The sequence below is a fragment of the Sceloporus occidentalis genome, unplaced genomic scaffold (assembly GCF_023333645.1).
Source record: "Sceloporus occidentalis isolate IW3139 unplaced genomic scaffold, rSceOcc1.0.p SCAF_93, whole genome shotgun sequence".
NCBI lineage: Eukaryota > Metazoa > Chordata > Lepidosauria > Squamata > Phrynosomatidae > Sceloporus > Sceloporus occidentalis.
Genome location: NW_028317073.1, coordinates 3,961,031 through 3,988,738, shown reverse-complemented (window position 1 = coordinate 3,988,738; position 27,708 = coordinate 3,961,031). Strand labels below are relative to the sequence as shown.

At 43.8% G+C, this 27,708-nt stretch overlaps 1 protein-coding gene across 1 annotated transcript; it reads left to right on the top strand.

Moving 5' to 3' along the window:
• Positions 1–314: 314 nt before the first annotated feature.
• Positions 315–27,671, top strand: LOC149284460 (mechanosensitive cation channel TMEM63B-like). Its single transcript, XM_089496752.1, has 21 exons — positions 315–373; positions 2,348–2,434; positions 19,982–20,123; positions 20,299–20,378; positions 21,515–21,590; positions 22,281–22,318; positions 22,478–22,611; positions 22,742–22,793; positions 23,260–23,340; positions 23,688–23,811; positions 24,211–24,344; positions 24,475–24,612; positions 25,418–25,571; positions 25,682–25,788; positions 25,928–26,014; positions 26,116–26,181; positions 26,331–26,493; positions 26,626–26,899; positions 27,018–27,133; positions 27,217–27,266; positions 27,473–27,671. Exons 1-21 carry the CDS (start codon positions 315–317, stop codon positions 27,669–27,671), a joined length of 2,361 nt encoding a protein of 786 aa, XP_089352878.1.
• Positions 27,672–27,708: the final 37 nt, after the last annotated feature.

Sequence of the window (27,708 nt, the reverse complement as noted above, 5' to 3'; positions counted from 1 at the left end):
TGACAAACTCCTTGTTATAGAGACACCCGAACGGTCACATTATACAGCCTTCGGATTTGGGGGTTTAGCTAGTTTGGGGGCATTTAGATATTGGCTGATGTTGGCTTTCTTCAGTGAAAAGAGCTCTGGGGGAGGTTAACTAAATAGCACGAAACACATCATGGGAATAAAACGGCAAGAACCCTAAAAGGGCTAGGTCTGTGTCTGGCAGCTGTAGGGTTAATTTACCCAGGTTCCTAAGATGCTGCAGTGATGTCACAATGCTGACTCTATCCTGGCAATGACCTCACAGCGGCATCAGACAGTTTGTGAAAATGCAGCTGTTAGGTGCCGGATATTTCCCACCGCATTTTGTGGAATTTCTCTACGAGCGGTAAGCCAATCAAATCATTACAATAACATTCTTTTATTTTATATAATATTTAAGGATTAGCAGCAAACATACGTGCCTCGGTGCGCTGCTTTCCCAACCCCTCTCTGCTGGGATTCGGTTCCACTACTCCACAACATCCCTAGCCTAGACATATGCCCCAAAAGCCCTTTTTTTTTCTTAAAAACAATCTATAGCTCTTCACCACCGACTCTGCTTTCCATGGCACCCCCTGAAGCCACACCGACCGCCCTGTCGTTGGCAGTAAAGGGGGCCCCCTGGACCTATAGGAAAGGGGGATTGGTGGGGAGCGGTAACAATGTTGCGGCTAAGAGGGTTCATTGGTAGGTGAAGAGGTGACTCTTACCTCTTCCAGACGGTAGCCGCTTGGGCTGGGTTATGGCCCCCGCAGGGCTGGGACTCTCGGTTATCGGTAGTTATTTAACTCCTGGATGGGCCGAGCGCTCAGCAGCTGGCAGGTTGTTTTTCGGAGGTATAAAAAGTTTGGTTGTTCCGCTGGCCCGGGGAATGGTTATTGTATGTTTAGTAAAAGCTGTGGCCAAATGGGGGGGGTATTTGGGTTCTTTTTGGGTGGCCTAATGGGTCTAAACAGTCATGTAATTTAAAGGGGTATTAATCACCAGTGGCGTCTCCAGCTTTAATATTTAGGAGGGCACGTTTGGGGACAGGGACACTACACTACATATACACCATATATATATACATATGCGTTAGACATATATTATATATATAGATACATATATATGCATTTTTATCTACACAGTATATGCTTATCTCTTTGGAGTAAAGACCGTTATTTAAATATTATTTCAAAATAACAGCTGACAACCCTATAGGAAAAAAAGTTTTACCAATAAATATTAATTCATGTTGACTATTTTTGCATATTTAATAAAAACTATGATTGAAAAAATGTTTTTACTTGCGAACTTGCCCCCAGTTATGCTCATCTGCCCCCCAGATACGTATGCCTTATATGCCACTCTGCTCCTCGGAAATGCCTTATACCCCCCTATATGCCACTCTGCCCTAGATATGCCTTTTAACCCCAGTCTGACTCCAGAAAACCATTGAACCCAGCCGACATGCCACTCTTAACTCCCCTCGGCTTACCTGTGCATCCCTTTACATGTGACCCTTGCTTCAGACTCCCTGGTGTCTAGTGGAGCAGCCGGGGGAGGTCTGTGCAATGCAGACCTCCGCTACTGGTGGCCAATACTTCCGCCCGGGCTTCTATGATTGAGCCCCGGCATCAAATGATGTTCCGGTGCTCCACCATAGAAGCCCCAATGGAAGTGCCGGCAGCAGCAGAGGTTGTCTGTGCGCATCCCACAAACGTTCACTGGCTGCAGGATGTGCACAGACAACTTTCGCTGCTGCCAGCACTTCCGCCGGTGCTTCTATGTTGAAGCACCGGAAGGTCATGTGATGCCTGGCGCTCCATCATAGACGCCCCCGGAGGAAGTGCTGGCAGCAGCAGAGGCTGCCAGAGAGAAGGATCCGGGTCCCCTGCAGCGCTGCGGGGGATCTGGATCTTATTCTCGTAATCAGACCTCTATTTGTCGCCACCATGTTCGTATGTTCGGTATTCGGGTATACTCTGTCTCCCCCCTTCTTACTATCTATCCTGTCCCCCTTCTCACTATCTTCCCCTTTTGCTGAAAACGTATTCCTGAACGACCGCTTGGTGCCCCTCTCTCTCCCCCTTGCTGACACCACTGTCTACTTTCTCTCCCCTCTTCTCACTATCTACCCTCTTTACCTTCTCACTATCATCATTAATTGATCCACTCATTAATTCATACTCTCACTCATTTACACAATTCATCCACACATTAATTTATTCATTCTCTCACTCTTTCACACAATTCATTCACACGTTGTCTTTCATTCTCTCAGTCATTTGAGGGGCTTGCGCATGTTCCTTACACCTCCTTTCCTCTCTCTCTCTTGCAGATTCCATCATGATCATCTAAACATATCATACAATTCCACCAAGAATTACTGCTACAGTGCCCGCATCCGCAGCACAGACTCTTTACAGTAAATCGAAGCCATGCCAACCAAACGATATCTCCATGAAATCCTGCTTCCAGGGCAATCTGATCAATAGAACTCAAACTGGTATACGGAATTACCCCTGTCTCAATTTCCTCGATATATCTTTCTTCCTGGATCTGAAACTCTGTTTCTGCTTGGACCTTATTTTCTGGAAAAGACAAAAAGAAAATTCCCTGCGGGTCTCTATTGGAAACCCACACACCTATAGTATATAGTCTCTCATCCGTCTTCATAGGTTCCATTAAAGTAAATAACAATTTATTACAATTATTAAAGGTTTTACATTCAGATTGTAATCTTTTTACAGATTTTGATTTTACTCGCTCTTGCCCTGGGCATATCATATCCCCAATTTCGACTAGTTGTTGTCCACATAGCATAATCCCAACCAAGACATGATATTATACTTCGTTTTCCAGGGGGCTTTTCGGGCATCCAGCATATATATATATATATATATACACAGTGGCCTTACCATAGTTTCTTGCTTGCCCAATATTTTTACAATGAATCATTTTACACAGATCAATTTCAATGGAACTATCTCCTGTTAATGAAAAAGTCAGATTTTGTGCTTTGGTATCTTCCCATCTAGTCACCTTCTTGTTCTCATCCCACTTAGCATTAGCATTAGAATAAGGAATTATTGTAAAAGCATCAGTCACTACCCAATAAACTATAAGCAGGCATCACCCCTTCATCCTACCTGGCCGTCAACTCAGGGTTCGGGGAATGGATTTCTTCACTGGCTTGAGACGAGTCCAACCTATCGTCTGGACCCCCCTTTGTACCCAGACTTAATGAGTGACTACCAGCAAGTGGTGTTACCTTCTTACAGTGCGACCGATGTATCCAACAACTCCTCTCAGCTATCTTACATGCCGTGGGGGTGGTTAGTAGTACTTGGTACGATCCTTCCCACCTCGGTGATGACCAATCCTTTCGTTTGATTATCCTTATTAGTACCCAATCTCCAACACTCAATTTCTCAGGAATTGGCTCTTGTGTTTCTGGAAGAGAATTATCAGTTTTTATTGATCTGGTTGTCACGGTCAGGACTACTTGCCAAGCCGTGACTGTGTGGAGGGCGTGGGCATGAAGGGGTTAATAGCACCAGGCCTCTGGATTTACTAACTTCACCCCTTAACAAGGCATAAGTTACACCAAATTAACCCCCAAATCCTGCCTGTATCCCCCCAGGTAGTCTGCCACCACTCACGATTTTGATACCGGATTCGTGAGAAATCCGAATTAGAACCTTTATCTCTATATATATATCAACCCACCCCGGGCAACTAACATATATATATATATATCCTGTAAAACTTAATAACAATATGGTAACGTGTTATCCTCTCTTAGGGTTTGTGGATATCGATACTAGAGCCCAAAGACAGACTTGGATTATGAATATTTTAATAACAAAAAGACAAAGATTACACAGTGCCAGAATTACAAAAAACAAGACATACAAAATAAAAATAAAACAGCAAACAGTTCTTAAAAACAAAGGGACTTAAACACAGGACCCTCACTCACGAGTTTCTCCAATAAGTAGGCCTGTGGGAACTCCTTAAGTCCAGATGGATTTTTACGATGTTGTTCCGATCAGAGTATATCATGGAGTTCTGCTTTGAGGTCGCTGCATTGTCCCTAAATCAGACTTTTGCAAGCAAACGCCCCTCTGACCACATGACTGATTATATGACACCATCCCCAAGAATCGGGTCCCATCTTTGATGTGCCAATAAGTTATGGTGGGGTAAAGGTGATGGAAACCCCTCCACTTAAGATAGGAATGGAATTCCTATAACTCAGGGTCCTTATCTGTTAGGCCATGAATCACCACAGGGGTCCTTTGGGAAGATGACACCTCTAGCCAGAACAGATACAGAGGGCATGCACAAAAACACATTTACATCAACCTCAGATTAACTCATTGAATGCCTAAACAAAGAAACTAACCACCTCTGCTGGGTTACCCTTCCATGCATCCACTACGTTATATGAGTTAATCATGACACCTCCCCCTTTAAGATGGTGGACAGAGGAGGTCAGCACACGCTGATCTACTATGTCTGCCTAAATCCTAGTCTCCCCCTGACAAGACAAACTGTCAGCACGGGACTCCATCTGAGCAATTTGCTAAACTTCCCATCTACTCTATCTGCCTGAAGAGAAGGGTTGTGATAGATTATAACAGTGAAGTCACAACCATACAAGCATGGCCATAACTCCTGCAAAGCACACACCATAGCTAAGCACTCTTTGCCAACCCTTGAATAAACCTCTTCCTTTGGCGATAAGTTACTCCGATGTTTTAAGGCCTCATCCATTTGTTTCTCTGCCCTGCTTAGGATAGCTAAACGCTGCCCATTCCCAAGCAAGACAGCAAACGGGTGTCCATTGTCCTGGGCATCCGGTGTGGATCCCAGGCTCTGCGCTTCACCTACACTCACAGGGCTAAGGGTTTCTTGCTGACTGGTCAATGCAGCTGTCTTTTCATCAACCCATACTATATTATCCTCTATAGCTGTTGCCCCAGCATCTTGCTGGTATGCCACTACAGCTACAGGGGAAATATTCTGCCCCTCACACTGCCCACTCGGTAAACACACAAAAGGGATAACAGGGTGTGAATTTTCCTCCCCCTCCTCCTTATCTCCAGACTTTACAGCTTTAGGGGTCTTAGGCACGGTGGAGAAACTACCCCCTTCCTGCTTCTTAACCTCCAGCACTTTAAGAGTTAAATGAAGCATTTCCTCTGGAGCATGAAAGCAGGGTTTTGGCTGTTGACACACAGATACATCACATTCCATATATCTCTTGTTTTCCCTTTGAGGAAAGTCAGTAACATGAATATCCGCAGACACCCCTCTATCATGTATACTTTCTCCTGCACCCAAACCTAAATACTCAGGCGCTGTAGGCACGGTTGGCCACACATCCCCAGTCCCCTTTAGTTTTTCAGGGATAATACCTACTGGGCATACAACTTCTGAAGACACGTTGGCAGAAGTATCCCCAGCATGCCCGAATCCCTTGGCTACCTGATCACCCATAGTAACACTATGCTTTTCCGTATCAGGGGGCATTGAACCAGAAGAGCCACTACAGACTCCCTGTTCCTAAAACTCTGCCCCTCCAAAGGTCAAACCACACTTTTCCCCTAGAGCTTGCTCACTAGGTGTGGTCCCTTGGTGCACATCCCCCTTCATCCCTTCAGGAGACAGGATCCTGGGTGCTGGTTCAGCCAGGCATACCTCTACCTTCTGGGCTCCCTCCCAGCTACCCACTACTCCCAAAGTTTCAGACAGTACCTTAGGTTGGACAGGGCTCTCTACCCGCCCTCCAGGTTTGCAGGTTTCCTCAACTGGTGCATACTGGCAAACAAGCCGACCCAGATCCTTGCCCAGCAAAACATTAACAGGAATATCCTCGGATATACCCACCTCCCGCAAACCCTTGCCCACACCCCAATCAAGGTACACACGTGCCACTGGCACTGCAGGGCGCACCCCGCCAATTCCATGGATGGACATGGTCTTCCCAGGGATAAGATCCGTCAACTTTACCATCTCAGGCCGCACCAGAGTGCAAGCAGCCCCCGTATCCCTGAGTCCCATAGTCACATGGCCACCTACAGTTACTCTTTGTAGGTTCTCTTCTTCATTCCCCTGAAACCTGGAAACAAACAAGACAGCTGGGTGTTCCCCAACTGTTACACACTGCAAATTGTCTCCTTGTGCCTCCTTTGGTCTAGCCACAAATAAAACAGGTACAGCTCCCCCAGCTGTACCTCCATTTCCATTTGTCCATGGAGATGGTCTCTTAGAGGGGCAGGTGGCACTCAAGTGCCCAATCTGGTTACACCGATAACACCGGCGGGTATCCCCCTGGCCCGATGTGGCCCCTGCTCTGTTGACTAGAAAAGGTGTGGGTGATGGTCTCCCTGCTGGCTTAGGAGTTGGTGGCTGGTAGGCTGCTCCTTTCCAGGTAGATGGTCCTTGTGATGCTTGTACCCGCTTGGTTGTTGGAGTACGGTTGTTGGCATAATCGTTAGCCAGATCTGCCGCCTCTGCCGTGGTCTTAGGTTTTCTGTCCAGAATCCACTCTCGGGCCTCCGGACTTCGTGTCCTCAGGAACTGCTCCAAAATCATCAGATCCTCCAGGGCCTCATATGTAGTAACTTGTAGGCCTCCAGTCCATTGCCGGAAAATAGTCCGAAGCTGTCCCGCATATTCGGTGCAACTGTCCGATGTAGCTTGCTGCATCTCTCGAAACTTTTTTCTGTAGAATTCAGGGGTGAGGTTAAAACTTTTTAACAAGGCAGATTTTATGGCCTCATAGTCCTGATCAACTTCCATTGGTAAGGAAGCAAACACATCCAGGGCTTTCCCCTTCAGACGTGGGGTTAAATACTTTCCCCACTCTTCCTTGGGCAGCTGGTACTGCCGGCACACTTTCTCAAATCCTCTCAAAAACACATCCAAGTCAGTGTCCTTTTCCAGCATTGGAAAGTGTTCCAGGCGAGGTCGGTTAGCATATCCATCTCCGTTAACTATGCTTTGGGGAGACGGACTATATTGCTTTAACCGTAGAAGTTCCAGCTGGTACCTCCGCTCAGCTTCTCGTTCAGCAGCTGCCCGCTCCGCAGCTCTCTCAGCAGCCTCCCTCTCTCTCTCTCTTTCCGCAGCCTCCCTCTCTCGCTCTCTTTCCGCAGCCTCCCTCTCTCGCTCTCTTTCCGCAGCCTCCCTCTCTCTCTCTCTTTCCGCAGCCTCCCTCTCTCTCTCTTTTTCCGCAGCCTCCCTCTCTCTCTCCTTGTACTGCAGAATCAGGTTGAACCTTAGCTGAGGATCCACGCTCCCCAGATCTTTTAGTGCCACTTGTAACTCAGAGTCCATTACACTCAAGGCGTTAACTTTATCAGGAAAACATCCTTGATCCACAGGCTCTTCCAAAATCACATCTGCTCCAATGGCCTGCTCTGCACAGAGTTTATCATATTCCAGGAGATCCAAAATCAGCTGCTCTTTGCTTTTGCCAAAAATTTGTATATTCCTTTCTTGACAAACCAGCTCCAGAGATTCTTTTGGCTGTCGTCGATATGCCTCCATAATGCAGTATGGTAGAGAAAAATAAAAGGGAGAGGAACGAACTGTTTTGCACTGTATGTCTGTAATTAGGCACTGAGTAATGTCTTTGGGAAATTACACAAAACCCATGTAATTTCTTCTAGTACTAAAATCACCAAACCGGGCAATATAAATAGCACTAAAAAACTCTAGATATCCCACCTAGCTGCCACCAAGTTTGTCACGGTCAGGACTACTTGCCAAGCCGTGACTGTGTGGAGGGCGTGGGCATGAAGGGGTTAATAGCACCAGGCCTCTGGATTTACTAACTTCACCCCTTAACAAGGCATAAGTTACACCAAATTAACCCCCAAATCCTGCCTGTATCCCCCCAGGTAGTCTGCCACCACTCACGATTTTGATACCAGATTCGTGAGAAATCCGAATTAGAACCTTTATCTCTATATATATATCAACCCACCCCGGGCAACTAACATATATATATATATATATCCTGTAAAACTTAATAACAATATGGTAACGTGTTATCCTCTCTTAGGGTTTGTGGATATCGATACTAGAGCCCAAAGACAGACTTGGATTATGAATATTTTAATAACAAAAAGACAAAGATTACACAGTGCCAGAATTACAAAAAACAAGACATACAAAATAAAAATAAAACAGCAAACAGTTCTTAAAAACAAAGGGACTTAAACACAGGACCCTCACTCACGAGTTTCTCCAATAAGTAGGCCTGTGGGAACTCCTTAAGTCCAGATGGATTTTTACGATGTTGTTCCGATCAGAGTATATCATGGAGTTCTGCTTTGAGGTCGCTGCATTGTCCCTAAATCAGACTTTTGCAAGCAAACGCCCCTCTGACCACATGACTGATTATATGACACCATCCCCAAGAATCGGGTCCCATCTTTGATGTGCCAATAAGTTATGGTGGGGTAAAGGTGATGGAAACCCCCTCCACTTAAGATAGGAATGGAATTCCTATAACTCAGGGTCCTTATCTGTTAGGCCATGAATCACCACAGGGGTCCTTTGGGAAGATGACACCTCTAGCCAGAACAGATACAGAGGGCATGCACAAAAACACATTTACATCAACCTCAGATTAACTCATTGAATGCCTAAACAAAGAAACTAACCACCTCTGCTGGGTTACCCTTCCATGCATCCACTACGTTATATGAGTTAATCATGACACTGGTGTTCAACATTTTTGCCATGTAATCTGCTAGGGTTAATTCCCTTTCATCATTTGCCTCTTTTACCTTTATCTGTTGCAAACTATAGGGTCTCCCATACATTACTTCAAATGGGGTGAGACCTTGCTTGTTGGGTGTAATACGCATACTTAATTTTACCATAGGTAGGCAAGAAACCCAATTCTTCCCGGTTTCTGCCATGGTCTTTTTTAATTTATTCTTTACTGTTCCATTGTTTCTTTCTATCAACCCTGCTGACTGAGGATGATAGGCGCAATGATTCTTTAATTGTATACCAAATACTTGTGCAAATCTGAAGATTAGTTGATTGACAAAATGAGGCCCATTGTCACTGTATATTCTTTCTGGTATTCCATATCTAGGAATGATTTTTTTTATCATGACCTTAGCTACTGTATCTGCATCTGCGTGGGCTGTTGGGAATATTTCTACCCATTTAGTTAATGCATCAACAATAACTAGACAATATTTTACATTTTCACATTTATTTAGTTCAATATAATCCATGCAAATATATTGAAACAGATACTCGGGGTTGGGGAACTTCCCAATAGCAGGTTTGAGATTTCCCTGTGGATTATATCGCGCACAGATAAGACAATTAGCACAAAAAAATTTTTAGAGTAATTTTGAAATCCGAATGTTGTAAATACCTTATCTATGATGGCTACCATCCCTCCTGTTGAGACATGGCTCAGTCCATGACTCAATAAGGCTGCATAGCGAAATAATGATTTCGGCAATATTGGTTTGTTGTTAATATAAAAATGTTTGTTACATAGAGTCGCTTGTTTAGACCGCCAATATCGTTTTTCAGACATAGGGGCAGCCTGTTGCATATCATACAAAACCTGGTGATCAATTTATATTTCATTAGTGATTATGGCAAACATCTCTTGAGCAATCCTTTTTGCTTCTATATCCGCACGGTTATTGCCTAATGCTACAGGATCTTTGCTGTTGGTATGGGCTGCACACTTTATTACAGCTACTTCTTTTGGTAGATTTATAACCGTTAATAGTTCTTCAATCAGGGCTTTATGATTTATCGGTTTCCCTGTGGAGGTAATCATACCTCTATTTTTCCATTGTTGTGCAAACACATATATAGTAGAAAACACATATTGACTGTCGGTATAGATATTTACCCGTTTGTCTACTGCCCACTTGCATGCCTTCATGAGAGCCGTTCACTCAGCCGCCTGGGCTAATAAATGATTAGATAATTCACCTGCCTTGATTACTTCAGCATTGTATTCAATGTTTCCTTTATCCCTTTTCCACGAGTGACTAATCTCACATCGCAACACCATATCTCCCACAGACTTCCACCGATCAGTTTGCGGTTTACACAGAGACTAATGTGGTGTTATACCTTTAAAAAGTGTGGTCATTCAGGGGGGGTAATATACAAGATAATGTCCCTTGTCCTTTGTCTGTCCAGTAAAAATATTCTGTCTGTATTACGGTATTTCGTTCGTCTTTTAAGTGTGATTCATAATACTCGTCTCCTCCCGCTGTTTTCTTTATACATTGTACAATGAAAATTATTTGAATGTTGAACTTGTAAATAATCACAGGTCTCAAATGTCTTATGTACAAGTTTCAAAACCTGTATTATGTTTCCCTTATTTTCAGTAAAATCTATGTTCAAGGCATAATAGTAACGATCATGCCGTCCTTGATAGTTATTTCTTCTTTCCACTGTAACATCAAACTTGTCTCCCACGGGTGCAATGTGCACTCCTAACTTTTTAATTAGATCTCTTCCCAAGAGATTTACGGGACATACCTCAGATAATATTACACTGGCAGTAATTATGTTTCCAGACTCTGGATGTTGTATTTGGAGGGGAACAGATAAGCTTTCGGTATGTGTCCTCCCATTTACTCCCTTTATGTGAATTTAACCAGTCCCTTTCTGTATACCAGTGCAGGTGAGATAATTCAATAGGGTTCGCGAAGCCCCTGAATCAACCAAAAATGTTACACGTTTGTTATTTACAATTAAATCAATTTCAGGCAAGTTTGACAATAACAACATATCATGAACATTACAGAAATCTAATGTTTCTTTTTCTTGTATTAGTCATTGCTCTGGGGAGTTCTGCTTTCTCTTGTCTGGTTCGGGATACTCTTTTACTTAATAACTTTTCTTTCCACAATTATAACATCCATGTGACCGTCTATCATCTCTACCTTTTCTACCTCGGTACGACCGTCTGCCCCGGCCACGACCTGGAAATTTCTCTCTCCCTCTTTCGTTACTCCCTGTCAACGTTCCTTTATACTCCTCTCCTGCTAACATTACTCTCACTTTCTTTTTCCCCCTTTCTTTGTGCCACTTTTCAGAATGCTTAGCATATTCCAACACATCATTCAACGACACAATACGGAGGTTAACCATGTGTTTACTGACATACGCATTTATCTCTTTACGCGTCCCAGACACAAACGCATTTTTCAACTGCTGCTCATAAGCAGAATTTGGATCTGAATCGGGAGGTGGGGTTAAACCACCATAGATATCAAAGACCTTTTTCAGTCGATAAAAATATTGATCCACATCCTCCCCATCCTTCTGCGTACATCTGTTTATCTCCGTCTAATTTGTTCTACGAGCCCATCTGGTCGTACAAACAGTTATAAAGACATTTAATCGATTAAATCAAGACTGTCCCATAGAAGTGGGCTTCTTGGATTTAGATTATCGTACCCATTCCAGTTCCGTTCTACTGAACTCTAATCTGATTTGAAAACTCTGACACGCTCTCTCTATTTCTTCACCATTTAATTGATAACTGTTACAGAGCCCTCATATATCCTCCCTAAACTGTCGAGGATCCTCTTTTGGACTTTTTACATGTTCAGTAGTTTGTTTTTTTTAATATCTTTCTCTGTTTATGTTCTATGCACCTACATGGTTGACCACTCCTTAAGGAGGCGCATTACTTATATTGTTACTTTAAGCATATTAATTTGAACATAAAATAAAACAAGAAGATATATATCGTAAAAATTACAGAAAAACAAAATATGTGTTAATTATAAATTCTAGCATTTAAAATATTAACCCTTATTTAAATTAATTCTGAAAGAAGCATCTGAATAAAAGCATTAGAATAAAAAGATAAAAAATCTTTTCTAATGTCGACTTTACATATAATTTATGATCGATCACAGATAACAGACAAGACATACATTTAACAGATTCTGGAACCAGCTGAAAACATGGTATAGAATTTGGAATGTTATAATTTAGTCACTTTTCACAGTTTCTTTTAAATCCATCACTCCGAGTCTAGACTCTACTGGGATGGTCCAGCCATCCGAAACCTGAGGGATCCGCCCTCAATTTTAAGTGCACTATACCTGAACAATGTGAATTTATACCCAAACATTTTCTAGATTGAGTTTATACATAAACTGTTTGTCTCCTTTCAGTGGTTTCTTCTTTATCCACAAGAAAACACTCTCATCCTTTTGTTTCTTTCCCTTACTGTGGGATTTCCCCATGATACAATCTCACCGCAAAACAGAAAACAAGAAAAATCTTTTGGTATTTATAAGATACCACGTCTGGACAGGGACAAACAGAGAGTTCTCGGTATTTATAAGATACCACGTCTGGACAGGGTGAAACAAAGAGCCCTTGTTATTTATAAGATACCATTCCTAGACAGGAGAGGCAGGAAAATCACTCTCGCAGCGAAGTTGTTCACTTGCAATCCCAGCACTTGATCATAGAGAGCTTCTCACAAATGCCGGGGGGGCGTATTAACAACAACCTTATTCACTGTTCGTTTGCCGTAAAGGACTCCTGAACAGTCATTCACACAGATAGATTCATTCAGACAAGATTTGTGACATGGGTTGGTATAGCTGTCCCTGGACCATAAGAGCTCTTCTGTTTAAGGTCTTGTGATACACTTTCACAATAATACAAGCCACAACCAACCCCAACAGTATTATCACAATTACAAACAACAATTCGTTATCACAAAAATAATGACTAACTACCTCTGCACATTTCTTCTGATCAGCCTCAGTACTCCAAGTACTATTTCTCATTATCGAATGCATACGCAGTTATTTATTTCAGTAGTCCCTGACAGACTTTGACCTCTTATAATATTTCCCAGAAATATTATTCTACTTACATTTCTGAAGAGAAGACCATACTAAATCTTCGGGAGGACGCTGCCGGTTTCAGGGATGATGTCGCGAAGTGCCTCTGATTAACAGCAATCTTAGCTGGAGGACTTTTATTACCCCAGATGCAGATTCTTGAGGTGCGGTTCCTCAGGACCGTCGCCCCTGTCTCCGGTCAGGACCTCCTCACACGGGGCACCAAAAATGTTGGTTGAATTAATGGTCGAATTCTCCTCAGAAAAAGTTATTTCCTTTAATAGATTATGCGCATAATCGAGACAAGGCACACAACACACAAAAGTCGAAGCGTTGTCTAATTACATATTTGGATTACATGATTTATATAACTTCTTATACTTATCTGCTTCTAATAGCATGCATCATTCTGATTGGTTACTTTTTAAGCAGGTTACGCCTCTTAATAGATATGTTGGCGCAACTCGTGATACATAATAGACTAGACATTTTCTACTGTCTTTGTCAGCAATAATATTTATGATAACATAAGCATTTTTCTAACAGCAAATGCTTCCCTAGATAATAATAAGAAAAGGGGGGTGGTTATATTAATTTCAGAGGCAGTTAAGTTTGAGAATATTTATCAGGAGATTGATCCAGAAGCTTGATATGTGATTTTGATTTGTCGCCTTAATGAGAAAGTATATACTATAGCTAATATCTATGCTCCTAATAGATCTCCAGCTCTCTTTCTAAAGAAATTAGTTTAAAAAATTGAAGAAAATAGACAGGGTCAAATGATATTAGCAGGAGATCTCAATATGGTAGTGGACACAAACTTGGACAAACAGCTTCCTATGGGTGCTAAATGTTCTGCGGATCTAATAAAGCAGGCGAAGAAATTTCAACAGTTATTAAAAGAATATGGTCTTTATGATATCTGGAGGGCATTTAGGCCGGGAGAACGAGATTATACACACCTTTCTAAAGTACATTTGTCTTATTCAAGAATCGATATGTTTTTGGGAGATCAGAGTCTTATAAAAGATATAGATAAAAATTTTATTTTGGATATAACGTGGTCGGACCATAATGCAGTAGTAATGTCAACTTATGGAAGGAACTCTAAAATCGCTAGTAGAGACTGGAGATTGAATAATAATATTTTACATAAGGAGGCCAATCAGGAATATTTAGATCTGTTTTTTAAGGAGAATGATACACCAGAAGTTTTGTTGTTAAATATATGGTGTACGTATAAGTGTGTCATGCAAGGGCATCTAATAATGCTGAGTGCTAGGGAGAAAAAAACACCTTCCTTTTCTTTATCAAACCTTTATTTAGATTTAAACCGACTCTCAAGGGAAAATAAACAATCTCCAACTAGAGAAACCACAAATATTACAAATTTAATTAATGCCCAGCATATGTCCAAAATAAAAGAAAATCTTAAAAAGTTAAACCAGCTGTGGTATTATAAGAATAATAAGACTGATAGACTTCTTACAGCAAAATTAAAGAAGAAAACAGCGTCCCAACAGATTTATAAAATAATAGAAAAGGATAAGTCTTTTTACAAACCGCAGGATATAGGTGAGGCTTTTGGGAGATTCTATCAAGATCTATATAATATTCCAGATCAGGCAGAAGGTCCTTCCATACAAAATTATTTAAAGAAATTTAATTTGCCTAAACTTTCTAAAGAACAGCTAGATGAATTAAATTCCCCATTTAATCCAGAAGAAGTGAGACTAATAATTGATAAATTGAGGAAGAATGTAGCCCCTGGCCCAGATGGATTTACAAATTTGTTTTTCAAAATATTAAAGGAGAAACTGGTGCAGAGGCTATGTAAGATCTTTAATACAATAGGAAATCAATCCCGCTTTCCTCTGGAAATTATGCAAGCGAACATAGTTCCCATTTTAAAACAGGATAGGGATCCAGACAAAATCTCAAATTATAGACCAATTTCTCTGACTAATACAGATACTAAAATATATACTTCATTGTTAGCTGCAAGATTAAAAAATATAATTCCTTTTCTAGTGAATAAAGATCAGGTGGGTTTTGTTGCTGGAAGATCTTCCAGCAGCAATATTAGATGTTTGATTCATATTCAGGATACAAATAAGAAGAGTGGTGAACCCATGATAACCCTGTTTTTAGATGCTGAGAAAGCATTCGACAGGGTTAACTGGAAATTTATGAAAGCATCATTAGACAAATATGGATTTATTGGTGACATATTAAATAAGATAATGGCATTATATCTTTCCCCTACTGCGAGGATTATTGGGCAGGGAATATCATCTCAGTGGTTCTCGATTATGAATGGAACCAGGCAAGGGTGTCCGCTATCTCCTCTTCTATACATTCTTTCTCTGGAACCACTCGCTCAAAATATAAGAAATCATCCCTTTATTATGGGATGTTTAAATGAGGGTAAGGAAGGTAAAATAATGTTATATGCCAATGATATTGTCATTACGGTGCAGGATCCAGTTATTTCAGTAGAATATTTATTAAAAGAAATTGAATTATATGGAAATATGTCGAATTATAAATTAAATGTGTCAAAGACAAGCACAATATTGGGAAATTTACCAGATTCTATAACCCAGATTTTAAGAAATGATTATACATTCGAGTGGGTTTCCAAGGAAATAACATATTTAGGGATAAAAATAACAGTAAACCCTAACAAATTGATAGAAACTAATATCAAATTCCTATTAGCCCATACTTCAGAAATTTTGAGGTCTTGGTCTAATTTAGAGATTTCTTGGTGGAGCAGGCTAAATAGTATTAAGTCTTATATTCTTCCAAAATGGATCTATTTGTTTAGACTGGTTCCTCTTTCATTTTCTAAATCGTGGTTAATGGAGGTACAAAGGGTTTTTACTAAATTTATCTGGGGGGTAAAACCCAAAGAATTTCTATGAAGACACTGAAGAAAGATTTAAATCAGGGTGGAATAGCTTTCCCGGGTATATTAAAAAATATCACAACGCAGCTATGATTTACCACTGTTCAAAATGGTTAATAGATTTAAATCAAGATGAGGTTTGATATAAAATCGAGTCCTTAATATTAAATACGGAAGACCTAAATTTTTTATTGTCGTCTAATCTACAAATCAATAATGTTGAAAATAATCTAATTTTACTGAATTTGTTAAAATTTTGGGGAGGTTTTAGAAAATTAAAAAAGGTCGGATGCATTATGATACCAACTGCCTCCCTAAAATTTCTTCAGATGAATATTAGGGACTTAGATATAAGCAATTGGTGTGCAAAGGGTTTAAAGAAATATCACCAGCTGGTCCAAAATGATAATGTTAGACCTTTTGCGGAGTTGGCAGAAGAGTTTAACCTATCCTTGAAAGATGGGTTTACTTATTTACGTATTAAGAGTTATATAGAGTCTCAGAATAGGCTACATAATGAAATTAAATATTAGATTATAACCTTGATGGAAAAAGATATAAATATTAGGACAGTGATAAAAAGTAGGATATGTGATGAAGAGGGCCCTCTTAATAAACCAAGAGCATATATACAATGGCAGAATGATATAGGCCATGAAATTTAGTGGGAGGAGTGGTGTAGAACGTTCTCTCAGCTAAAAAAAAATATACACTGCTTAAGCCTGAATGAATTACAATACAAAATAATGAACAGATGGCATTTGGTTCCAGAAAGGTTGAAAAAGATGTTTCCACAGGTTTCCAACTTATGCTGGAGATGTAATCATGAGAGGGGATCTTATGCCCATATATGGTGGAGTTGTCAAAAACTCGATAAGTTTTGGCTTATGGTTGTATCAGTTTTAGAGATGCTAGAGATTACGGGAATTCAACATTCAATTGAGAGTTTTCTTTTCCATTTATCATGGATTAATGAAAATAATATACAAAAGTATCTACCCTTCCACATTTTAATGGCAGCTAAAATTCGTTTGGCTCGTAAATATCAATCAGTATATATCAATCAGTAATATCACACATTGTACTGCGCCACAGCATATAGCAGCGCTATATCAATCAGTATATATCAATCAGTAATATCACACATTGTACTGCGCCACAGCATATAATGGCGCTATATAAATGAATAGGAACACATTGTACAGCGCTGCAGCATATGATGGCACTATTTAAATTAATAGGAACACATTGTACAGCGCTGCAGTATATGATAGCGATATATAAATCAGTAACATCACACATTGTACAGCGCTGCAGCATATGATGGCGTTATTTAAATGAAAAAGAACACATTGTACAGCGCTGCAGAGTGTTACTGCGATATGGAGTATGGCGGCGATATATAAATCAATAAATAACATACATCTCCCCGTAGATGCTGCATCTAGTGGGGGGCAGGTCATGGGGGCTCTACTTCCATTAAATGCGTGAGTTGCCCCACCAAGTGCTGCACGCAGTTATATGGTGCAGAAACAGTTCACTGGTTACCATGGTGACAAACTCCTAGTTATAGAGACACCCGAACGGTCACATTATACAGCCTTCGGATTTGGGGGTTTAGCTAGTTTGGGGGCATTTAGATATTGGCTGATGTTGGCTTTCTTCAGTGAAAAGAGCTCTGGGGCAGGTTAACTAAATAGCACGAAACACTTCATGGGAATAAAACGGCAAGAACCCTAAAAGGGCTAGGTCTGTGTCCGGCAGCTGTAGGGTTAATTTACCCAGGTTCCTAAGATGCTGCAGTGATGTCACAATGCTGACTCTATCCTGGCAATGACCTCACAGCGGCATCAGACAGTTTGTGAAAATGCAGCTGTTAGGTGCCGGATATTTCCCACCGCATTTTGTGGAATTTCTCTACGAGCAGTAAGCCAATCAAATCATTACAATAACATTCTTTTATTTTATATAATATTTAAGGATTAGCAGCAAACATACGTGCCTCGGTGCGCTGCTTTCCCAACCCCTCTCTGCTGGGATTCGGTTCCACTACTCCACAACATCCCTAGCCTAGACATATGCCCCAAAAGCCCTTTTTTTTTCTTAAAAACAATCTATAGCTCTTCACCACCGACTCTGCTTTCCATGGCACCCCCTGAAGCCACACCGACCGCCCTGTCGTTGGCAGTAAAGGGGGCCCCCTGGACCTATAGGAAAGGGGGATTGGTGGGGAGCGGTAACAATGTTGCGGCTAAGAGGGTTCATTGGTAGGTGAAGAGGTGACTCTTACCTCTTCCAGACGGTAGCCGCTTGGGCTGGGTTATGGCCCCCGCAGGGCTGGGACTCTCGGTTATCGGTGGTTATTTAACTCCTGGATGGGCCGAGCGCTCAGCAGCTGGCAGGTTGTTTTTCGGAGGTATAAAAGGTTTGGTTGTTCCGCTGGCCCGGGGAATGGTTATTGTATGTTTAGTAAAAGCTGTGGCCAAATGGGGGGAGGTATTTGGGTTCTTTTTGGGTGGCCTAATGGGTCTAAACAGTCATGTAATTTAAAGGGGTATTAATCACCAGTGGCGTCTCCAGCTTTAATATTTAGGAGGGCACGTTTGGGGACAGGGACACTACACTACATATACACCATATATATATACACATATGCGTTAGACATATATTATATATATAGATACATATATATGCATTTTTATCTACACAGTATATGCTTATCTCTTTGGAGTAAAGACCGTTATTTAAATATTATTTCAAAATAACAGCTGAACTGGCAGTTATTTTCCATTCTTTAATATTAACTCCTGCTGCCAATATATAATAATATTAACCCTGCTGCCGTGATATATTAATATTAGCCCCCGCCACCAATATATGTATATATATATATATATATATATTACAGTATTTGCTCAGTTATAAGACGACCCCTCACAATGTTAATATTACGGTAATTTAGGGAAAAAAAGGGAAAAGCCTGAATGTAAGACGACCCTATAGGAAAAAAGTTTTACCAATAAATATTAATTCATGTTGGCTATTTTTGCATATTTAATAAAACATAGTTTTTATTAAATATGCAAAAATAGTCAACATGAATTAATATTTATTGGTAAAACTTTTGAAAAAATGTTTTTATTTGCCAACTTGCCCCCAGTTATGCTCATCTGCCCCCCAGATACGTATGCCTTATATGCCACTCTGCTCCTCGGAAATGCCTTATACCCCCCTATATGCCACTCTGCCCTAGATATGCCTTTTAACCCCAGTCTGACTCCAGAAAACCATTGAACCCAGCCGACATGCCACTCTTAACTCCCCTCGGCTTACCTGTGCATCCCTTTACATGTGACCCTTGCTTCAGACTCCCTGGTGTCTAGTGGAGCAGCCGGGGGAGGTCTGTGCAATGCAGACCTCCGCTACTGGTGGCCAATACTTCCGCCCGGGCTTCTATGATTGAGCCCCACATCACATGATGTTCCGGTGCTCCACCATAGAAGCCCCAATAGAAGTGCCGGCAGCAGCAGAGGTTGTCTGTGCGCATCCCACAAACGTTCACTGGCTGCAGGATGTGCACAGACAACTTTCGCTGCTGCCAGCACTTCCGCCGGTGCTTCTATGTTGAAGCACCGGAAGGTCATGTGATGCCTGGCGCTCCATCATAGACGCCCCCGGAAGAAGGGCTGGCAGCAGCAGAGGCTGCCAGAGAGAAGGATCCGGGTCCCCTGCAGCGCTGCAGGGGATCTGGATCTTATTCTCGTAATCAGACCTCTATTTGTCGCCGCCATGTTCGTATGTTCGGTATTCGGGTATACTCTGTCTCCCCCCTTCTTACTATCTACCCTATCCCCCTTCTCACTATCTACCCTCTTGCTGAAAACGTATTCCTGAGCGACCGCTTGGTGCCCCTCTCTCTCCCCCTTGCTGACACCACTGTCTACTTTCTCTCCCCTCTTCTTACTATCTACCCTCTTTACCTTCTCACTATCATTAATTGATCCACTCATTAATTCATACTCTCACTCATTTACACAATTCATCCACACATTAATTTATTCATTCTCTCACTCTTTCACACAATTCATTCACACGTTGTCTTTCATTCTCTCAGTCATTTGAGGGGCTTGCGCATGTTCCTTACACCTCCTTTCCTCTCTCTCTCTTGCAGATTCCATCATGATCATCTAAACATATCATACAATTCCACCAAGAATTACTGCTACAGTGCCCGCATCCGCAGCACAGTGCTGCAGGGGCTGCCTTTTGGCGGGATTCCCACAGTCCTGTCTCTGGACTTCATGTGCTTCCTGGTTAGTGATTCCCGGCGATCGTCTGGCGGGTCAGAGCTGTTGGTCCCATCTTTCAGCAGCTGTTAGAGCTCATGGGCGAGGAAATGAGTCTCTTTATACCCCAGGCGTGCTGTATTCGCAGGGTAATACTGGCTCCGTATTCTGATGCGTTTATTAACCTCTCTCTCTCCCACAGGCTCTGCTGTTTATCTTTTCCATCTTGAGGAAGCTAGCGTGGAATTATGGCAGAATTGTCTTGGTATCTGACGTTGAAAAGTGAGTACATAAGGGTTTATAGCCTATTGTCTGGGGCCCGTACATGGAGCCACTGCTTGCCCAGCCCCCGAAGACACACAACACGAAGTGCTCGTCTTCGTGAATATCTCCTAACCAATCTCTCTGGTCCCTTCCCCTCTAGCCTATCTTGTCTACACTGCATCGCAGGGGTTAACGGGAGCAGGAATCCATAGGATAACACAAGGAGTAAAAGTTCCGTGCGAGCCAATCTATTGGTTGCCTGCAGGGGCCTCTTCTGGCATCAACCAATTGGCGACAATAGAGTCGCTCTTATGGAACTTAAACTTCTGTTCCCTTCCAGGCCAAGTTTCGGCTCCAGGATTCAAAGGCTGGTGCAAGCGACTCTATTGGTCGCTCGTACGGACCTTTAACTTCTGCACCTGTCCTTTATTGGTTGGTGCCAAAGGAGGCGAAGTGGCTTGCACGGACCTTTAACTCCTGGAACCTCCCCAGGCCAAGTTCCGTCGTCAAGAGTTAAAGGTCTGTATGAGTGACTTTATTGGTCGCGGCAGGCAGCTCCTTCATTGGTTGAGGCTAGAGGAGCTCCCTGCAGGCGACTAATAGAGTCGTTCGCATGGACCTTTAACTCCTGGAACATCCGAAGGCCAAGTTCCGCCGTCAGGAGATAAAGGTCTGTACAGGCGACTCTATTGGTCGCTCGTATGGACCTTTAACTAATAGAGCAGGGAGAGGCGGAGTTTCACCGTCAGGAGTTAAAGCTCTGTGCGAGCGACTCTATTGGTTGCCGGCAGGAAGCTCCTCTGCCAGAGAGATCTTTCTTTGTTTGTCCTGAAGCCCTCTCCCTATTAGTGGGTATGACGGTACCCAAAGGACACTGGCAGGGGAGGTGCATATTTTTGGGGGTTCGGGAAGCATAGAAAAGTTTCCAAAGTTCACCCGAGTTGTTTAACTTTTTCATTACCGGCCCGAGCAGCACCTTGGTCGGACTTGCCTTTGGGACAGGTGCTACGTCAAATCCCGAATTCAGACTTAATGGTTTGGTAACTTATCTTGTGAGCTTAATATCCTCTCTGGTGATTAACCCTTTTTCTGCCAGGCTGCATGTGGACTAGAAGCTAGCTCCTCTTCCTAACACTGTCTTCCTCTCTCCACAGCGGGACGTCAGAGATGCGCTCGGACGGCCACGACGGTTATGAGCGTCTGACCCCTGATTTTGGTCAAAGGGACAGAGTAAGTACCGGCAAAACCCCACCGTAACAGCAGCAGCTCTCCACTGGTTATGGAACTATAACTCCCATGATGCTCGACTGGGTATAAGCATACCCTTGTTCTTTTAGGATGCCGGCAGAGCATTCTGGGAGTTGTATTTCTACAGGTGGAAAGCTTGCTGTAGAGTGCCCCTCGGCGTGGGTATGACGGCGGATGTGTGCACACGGGGGTGTTTTACACGCTTTCTGCTTTACGTGTTATTTGAAGTGTGGGGGTAATTAATTTATTGATCACGGAGCATTATGGGGTTTTTTAGAACCGTACATTATGGTTGGGATGGTATAATATTTATGTTAAGGTAAGAAGGGCGCATTGATTTGCATAACTCAGTACAAAGTTATTTAGTGTCTCAGAGATGCCCTAGACAGAGCGTGGGCATTAAATGGGCTTTATCACCTAAACAGTGTTTAGAAACAAAAAGCATGCAGATCAGTGGAAGAGGGTTTAGGCTTTTGGGAAAGTCTCTGAACGGGCATCTCTCTGCGGCCGCAGACTCTTCCAGCTGAGCTGCGGTCTGGATCTCGGATTTTGCCCCCTTTGAGCTTTTCTGATGAATCGATTCCAGCCGCTGCTCACGGCTTTGCTGATGTTTTTTACGTAATTCATGTTTTCGTGAACAATAACAGCGTTTTGCGTGTTCTTGCCCCGCAGGGTTTGTTCTCGTGGTTGCCGGCCATCTTCAGGATAAAGTGAGTCTGTATCTTAACGTCTTTAATACACGAGATTTCTGTTATTTAACGGCCAGGGTGGATGGGCACTTCCCAGCCTCACTGGTGTTAGGAGAGGGTCGGCTGAGGGTTATCTGAGTGCATTAGCGCTGTATATTAACCCTTGTTTTCTCATTACAGAGAGGAGGAGATCCTTGAGAAATGTGGCATGGATGCTTTGCATTACCTCTCCTTCCAGCGCCACATCATCGGACTCCTGATAATTGTTCTCATCATGTCCGTTGGCATTGTCCTTCCTGTCAACTTCTCCGGGAGTCTGTTAGATAAGAGAGACTGGGGGGGGGCAGCTTTAGCCACCAGAGCTTACAGTCAACAGGCCATCTGTGGATCGGTGGCAGGAAGGTTGGGGCTCACATTGAACATGTCCTTTTCTCTCTCTTTTAGGAAGCAGGGCGGTCAGTTTCAGAAGAACAACTATCGCCAACTTGAATTCAGGGTGAGTGTGCGTAGGGGGAGAGTACTCTAAGCTCCCGTACCCTTTGGTCACGGGACGCGGCAGCTGTCACATTAGAGAGAAAAGCTGTCACATTAGAGCGGCTGCCGGCGGGGCTTAGGTTTTTTTGTAGCGTTTCTGTAGTTTAATTGTGCCGACGGCTCTCCGCTTATCCTCCCAGCGGTACGGAACACGCATTGCGTTCTGGGACGGTCCAGAGAGTGCACCCCCTACTTACCCCTCTAGAGCGAAAGGTCCTCCTTACTAGCAGCGTGCCTGCGTGCGCCGGTTAGTAGAGCTGCCCCTGGGCGAACGGTTAATGTGTCCGTCTGTATGGGCAGCCGTCGGTAGTAACTCGCTTACCTCTCCCATGTCTCTCTCTTTCTCTCAGTGATAAGCTGCTCTCTCCCAGGACTCTCCAGGGGTCTCTTTTGCCTCCGTTTAAATGATTGCGTTTGCTTTGTTTTAGGGAAGCGTATCCCGACTGCAGCGTGTTAAACGCCCAGCCGTGTTACAATGTGGCACGGCTCATGAGGTTGGATACAAAGAGGTGAGTGCGATTTCCCCGGGTATAACGCGTGGCCGGTGTGACCCGATGGGGCAGAAACACGTGGTGTGTACCGTGTCCCATCAGGCTGGGGTAAGGCCTTTTCCCCGCTCCTCCGCTTTTACCTTTTGGGTAGGAGGCTGTGGTGAGACCCCTAATCTGTGAATGCCGCGTGTCTCAGAATGTCCTAAATGCCCTTTTCCTATAGAAGGAGTTATAAGGCTCTGTGATTTCTCATCCCCCGGGTCTCAGACATCTGCGTAGAACCAGAGACCGATAACTCGCTAGATGTGAGTGATAAGAGTGGGAGCTTCTCCTTGCGTCCTCATCATTTGTTGTCTCTCCTGCAGGAAGAAGGCTGAACGGGCCCGGTTCTATTTTACTGACCTGAAGAGCACAGAGAACGGCCCGTCTTCGGTCAGCGCCAAACGGTGCGGCCACCTCTGCTGCTGCGCCATCAAAGGCTGCGAACAGGTACTGCGCGGGGGGCCGCCGACAGACATCGCACGCGTCTGCAGATACGCTTAGATAAAATATTTAATTGGGGGGGGTTAAGGTAGAACCTACTCCTATTCTTGTTGGTTTTGCATTGTGTGTATATATATATATTTACCGGTATATATGTATGTATATTTATATATATGTGTGTGTGTATTTATGTTTTTATACATATATAGATATATATTTTTTTTTTTATTATTATTATTTTTTTATATATATATATCTTCTTCAGGATTGGGGGAAATTCTAGCTTTTGGCCAAAATGCAATTGTTATAATCGGGTCAGAAAGCTGATTGATTCTTTTCCCGGTTGTGCAGAGTTATCAGGAAGGGGCATTTCAGGCATTTTCACACACTTTTTGCCCCGCGCAGGTGGAGGCCGTGGAATATTACTCGCGGCTGGAGGAGAACCTGAAGGAGGCGCACAAGAAAGAGAAGGAGAAGGTGACTGAGAAGCCCCTCGGGATGGCGTTTGTCACGTTTCACAACCAGGACGCGGCAGCCACGTGAGTCTCCTACATGAGCTAACAAAAGGTCATTCGTGGTGTGGGGTGTGGAGACTTCCCACCGCATGTGAGGTCTTCCCACCGCATTGTTGAGGTCGATGATATTTACCGCTGTCTCTGTCTTCTGCAGGATCTTCGCAGACTTTAACATTTACCAGTGTCACGGCTGCAGCTGCAGAGCGGACCCCCAGTTGTCCTCCTGTAGTGAGTCCCTGCAGGTGTTAAACTGGAGCGTGAGCTATGCCCCCGACCCGCAGAACATTTACTGGTAAGAACATCCTAGGGCATGGGGGGGTAGATGGGGAGGACAGGAAAACCAGCTGTATTTGGGTAGACACAGCGTTACATGGCCACGAAGGGACTTTATGTCCATCCTATGCGTGTTTAAATCCCCTTACTGTATTAGCTTCCACCACTTCTGGGAGACTGTTTCATGCATCCACCACCCTCTCAGTAAAGTAGAACTTCCATGACCTCTTATTCTGACATTGCTCCTCTTTTCAAATAAGCCGGCTGTACTTTGTTAAATCCTACGTATTTAAATGTTTCTATTGAATCCCCGTCTCTCTTCTCTCCTCCAAGCCGGACATATTAAGATTCTTTAACCCTCCTCGTGATTTCTGTCCTGCAAACCACTTACCATGTTTGTAGCTCTCCTCCTGTCGATGTCCTTCGGGAGATGGGGGTCTCCAGAACTGTACCCAATACTCTAGGTGAGGTCTGTAAATTGGCAGAAACCCCCTCCCTGCTACTAATGCCCCTCGCTGTACACCCAGCACCCTGCTTGCTCTTTGAGATGCTTCCTTGCATTGTCTGCTTACCTTTAAGCCATCAGAAGTAATGACTTTTATCACTTTATCACTTTTTTATTGTGAACCCAATTCTCTCCTGTGTGTGTTTTGTTGCGTCTAATAATGTGCTTGGCCTCCCTGAGCTTAGCTTTATATTGAGACAGGACTCTGTATTACGGTGTTTAAAGGTCTCCGTCACTATGTGTTGCGGAGCCCGGCCACAGGAATGGATAGGATTTTCTGTAATGTGTCTCGACTCGCTACTTTCTGCCTCTTTATCAGGGAGAACCTGTCCACGCGCGGCTTTGTCTGGTGGTTTCGTTGTATTTCCATCAACGTTGTCCTCTTCGCGTTGCTGTTCTTCATGACCACCCCAGCAATTATAATATCTACCATGGACAAGTTCAACGTCACCAAGCCCGTGGAGCAGCTGAACGTGAGTAGAGTAGACCAGGCTCCGGGGGGAACTCCGTTATCGGGGGGCGGGGCTTTCCATTGCTTTCTTGTTTCTTGTGTTTTATGACCTTGTGTTTTCTCTCTCCACAGAGTCCCATTATCACTCAGTTCTTCCCCACTCTCCTGTTGTGGTCTTTCTCCTCCTTATTGCCAACCATCGTCTACTACAGCACATTCTTGGAGTTTCACTGGACCAGGTACTGATATCACTGCCATGCCGTATGTAATTAGCGCCCCCAGGAGGGACTTGGCACGGACGGTACTTGGTAGAGTGGCTCTGTGCGAGCGCTCGCTGTCCGGAGATTGTTTAGTAACTTTCCGTCTTCTTGGTTTCAGGTCCGGAGAGAACAGGACCACGATGCACAAGTGTTACGCCTTCCTCATCGTCATGGTTCTGCTCCTACCATCTCTCGGCTTGAACAGGTAATACGTCTATCCAGTAGGTTTGGGGCCGAAGCCCGTGTCCCGGCGGCGGTGTGTTTGACGCGGATGCTGAACTAACTCTTCTTACATCTCCCCCGCAGCCTGCACCTGTTTTTCCGGTGGTTATTCGATAAAAAGTTCTTGGATCAGGCGGCCATTCGATTCGAGTGAGTAAAGTAAACGGTAAAGGTCGGGTTCCCCGTGAGCCTGGCTCGGGAACCATTAACACCTCGCGCGTAGTCAAAGAGGTCCGTGCTTTGTTGAGTTAATGGGGGCCGTGTTCCGCTCTGATGTTTTTGTCCGTGGTCTCCTCCAGGTGCGTGTTCCTGCCAGACAACGGAGCCTTCTTTGTGAATTATGTCATCGCCGCAGCCTTCATTGGAACGGCCATGGACTTGCTGCGCATTCCGGGGCTACTGCGGTACATGATCCGCCTGTGCCTCGCACGCTCTGCGGCAGAACGCAGGAATGTAACGGGGGTACGTGCTTTATCCTGTTTATCTAACTATTTTACTCTCAACGTGTGTCTGTCTCTTTATTCCTGGCACTCTCTCGCCCTCTCTATATCTAGACAGCTATCATTAATGCCCTTTCCCTTCTTGTGCTTCCAGAACCAGGCTTTCAAGTTCCAGTTCGGGGCGGCCTACGCCTGGATGATGTGCATCTTCACCGTCGTCATGACGTACAGCATCACATGTCCCATTATTGTACCGTTTGGATTGATGTATATGCTCCTCAAACACCTGGTGGATCGGTACAACATGTACTACGCGTACCTGCCGGCCAAGCTGGATAAGAAGATCCACTCCTGGGCGGTGAACCAGGTGGTGGTGGCACCGATCCTCTGTCTCTGCTGGCTGCTCTTTTTTTCCACCGTAAGATCGGGTACGTGGCTTCGCGTTGCGGGCACACTGAGTATCGAGTAGCGGGTTTCTCTCCTCTGTGAGTGGGACCCGAGCGCTCATGCCTTTTGTTTGGTTTTAACCTTTTATTTATCCCGCAGGCTTCTTTGCTCCAACATCCATGTTCACGTTTGTGATCCTCGTGATCACCATCGCCGTCTGCCTGTGCCACGTCTGCTTTGGGCACTTTAAGTATCTTAGTGCTCACAACTACCGGGTACGTATACGGAGCGCGTGTGATAAATCTCCTTATCGTTACGTGGATCTGACACCCGCTCGTTCTGCTCTCTCACCTTTTAGGTTGACGACGTGGAGGCAAACATAGATGGAGCACAGAATGGCCGCCCTCCATGTGATACCTCCTCCCACAAGCTCATGGTAAGTGCGTAGGCGTCTGCGCTTATAAATAACACAATGTCCTATTGTACTGGTTACATATACATGATATATGGTTATATATATGATATATTGTATACAGCTCTATGGCTATAAGCCGGATCCATGGCGCTTTCGTGTCTGATGTTGTATGACGGTACATGGTCCTGTTTGTTAGGACTGTTGCTCACGCCAATCTTTCTTACTCTCCGCAGAAGTACATCGCGCAGGTTCTGCAAGACTCTTGTATGGATAGTGATCCAGCTGCAGACGTGGGAGAGCCACGTTTTCGAGACGAGGAAGTGAGCGCTGACAGCACGCGCGACTCGGACTTCCACTCGTGCGAGGACTGCTTTACAGAAAACGAGATACATCGGTGATTCGCTGCCGAGGTCAAGGGAGCGTCAAACCATTACC

Excerpts from the sequence above, each read along its gene's own strand:
- LOC149284460 (XM_089496752.1), top strand. The coding sequence starts at position 315 with ATGCAGCTGTTAGGTGCCGGATATTTCCCACCGCATTTTGTGGAATTT. Across the intron at positions 24,613-25,417 it reads GACCCGCAGAACATTTACTG|GGAGAACCTGTCCACGCGCG; the intron begins GTAAGAACATCC and ends CCTCTTTATCAG. Across the intron at positions 26,182-26,330 it reads CAGGCGGCCATTCGATTCGA|GTGCGTGTTCCTGCCAGACA; the intron begins GTGAGTAAAGTA and ends GGTCTCCTCCAG.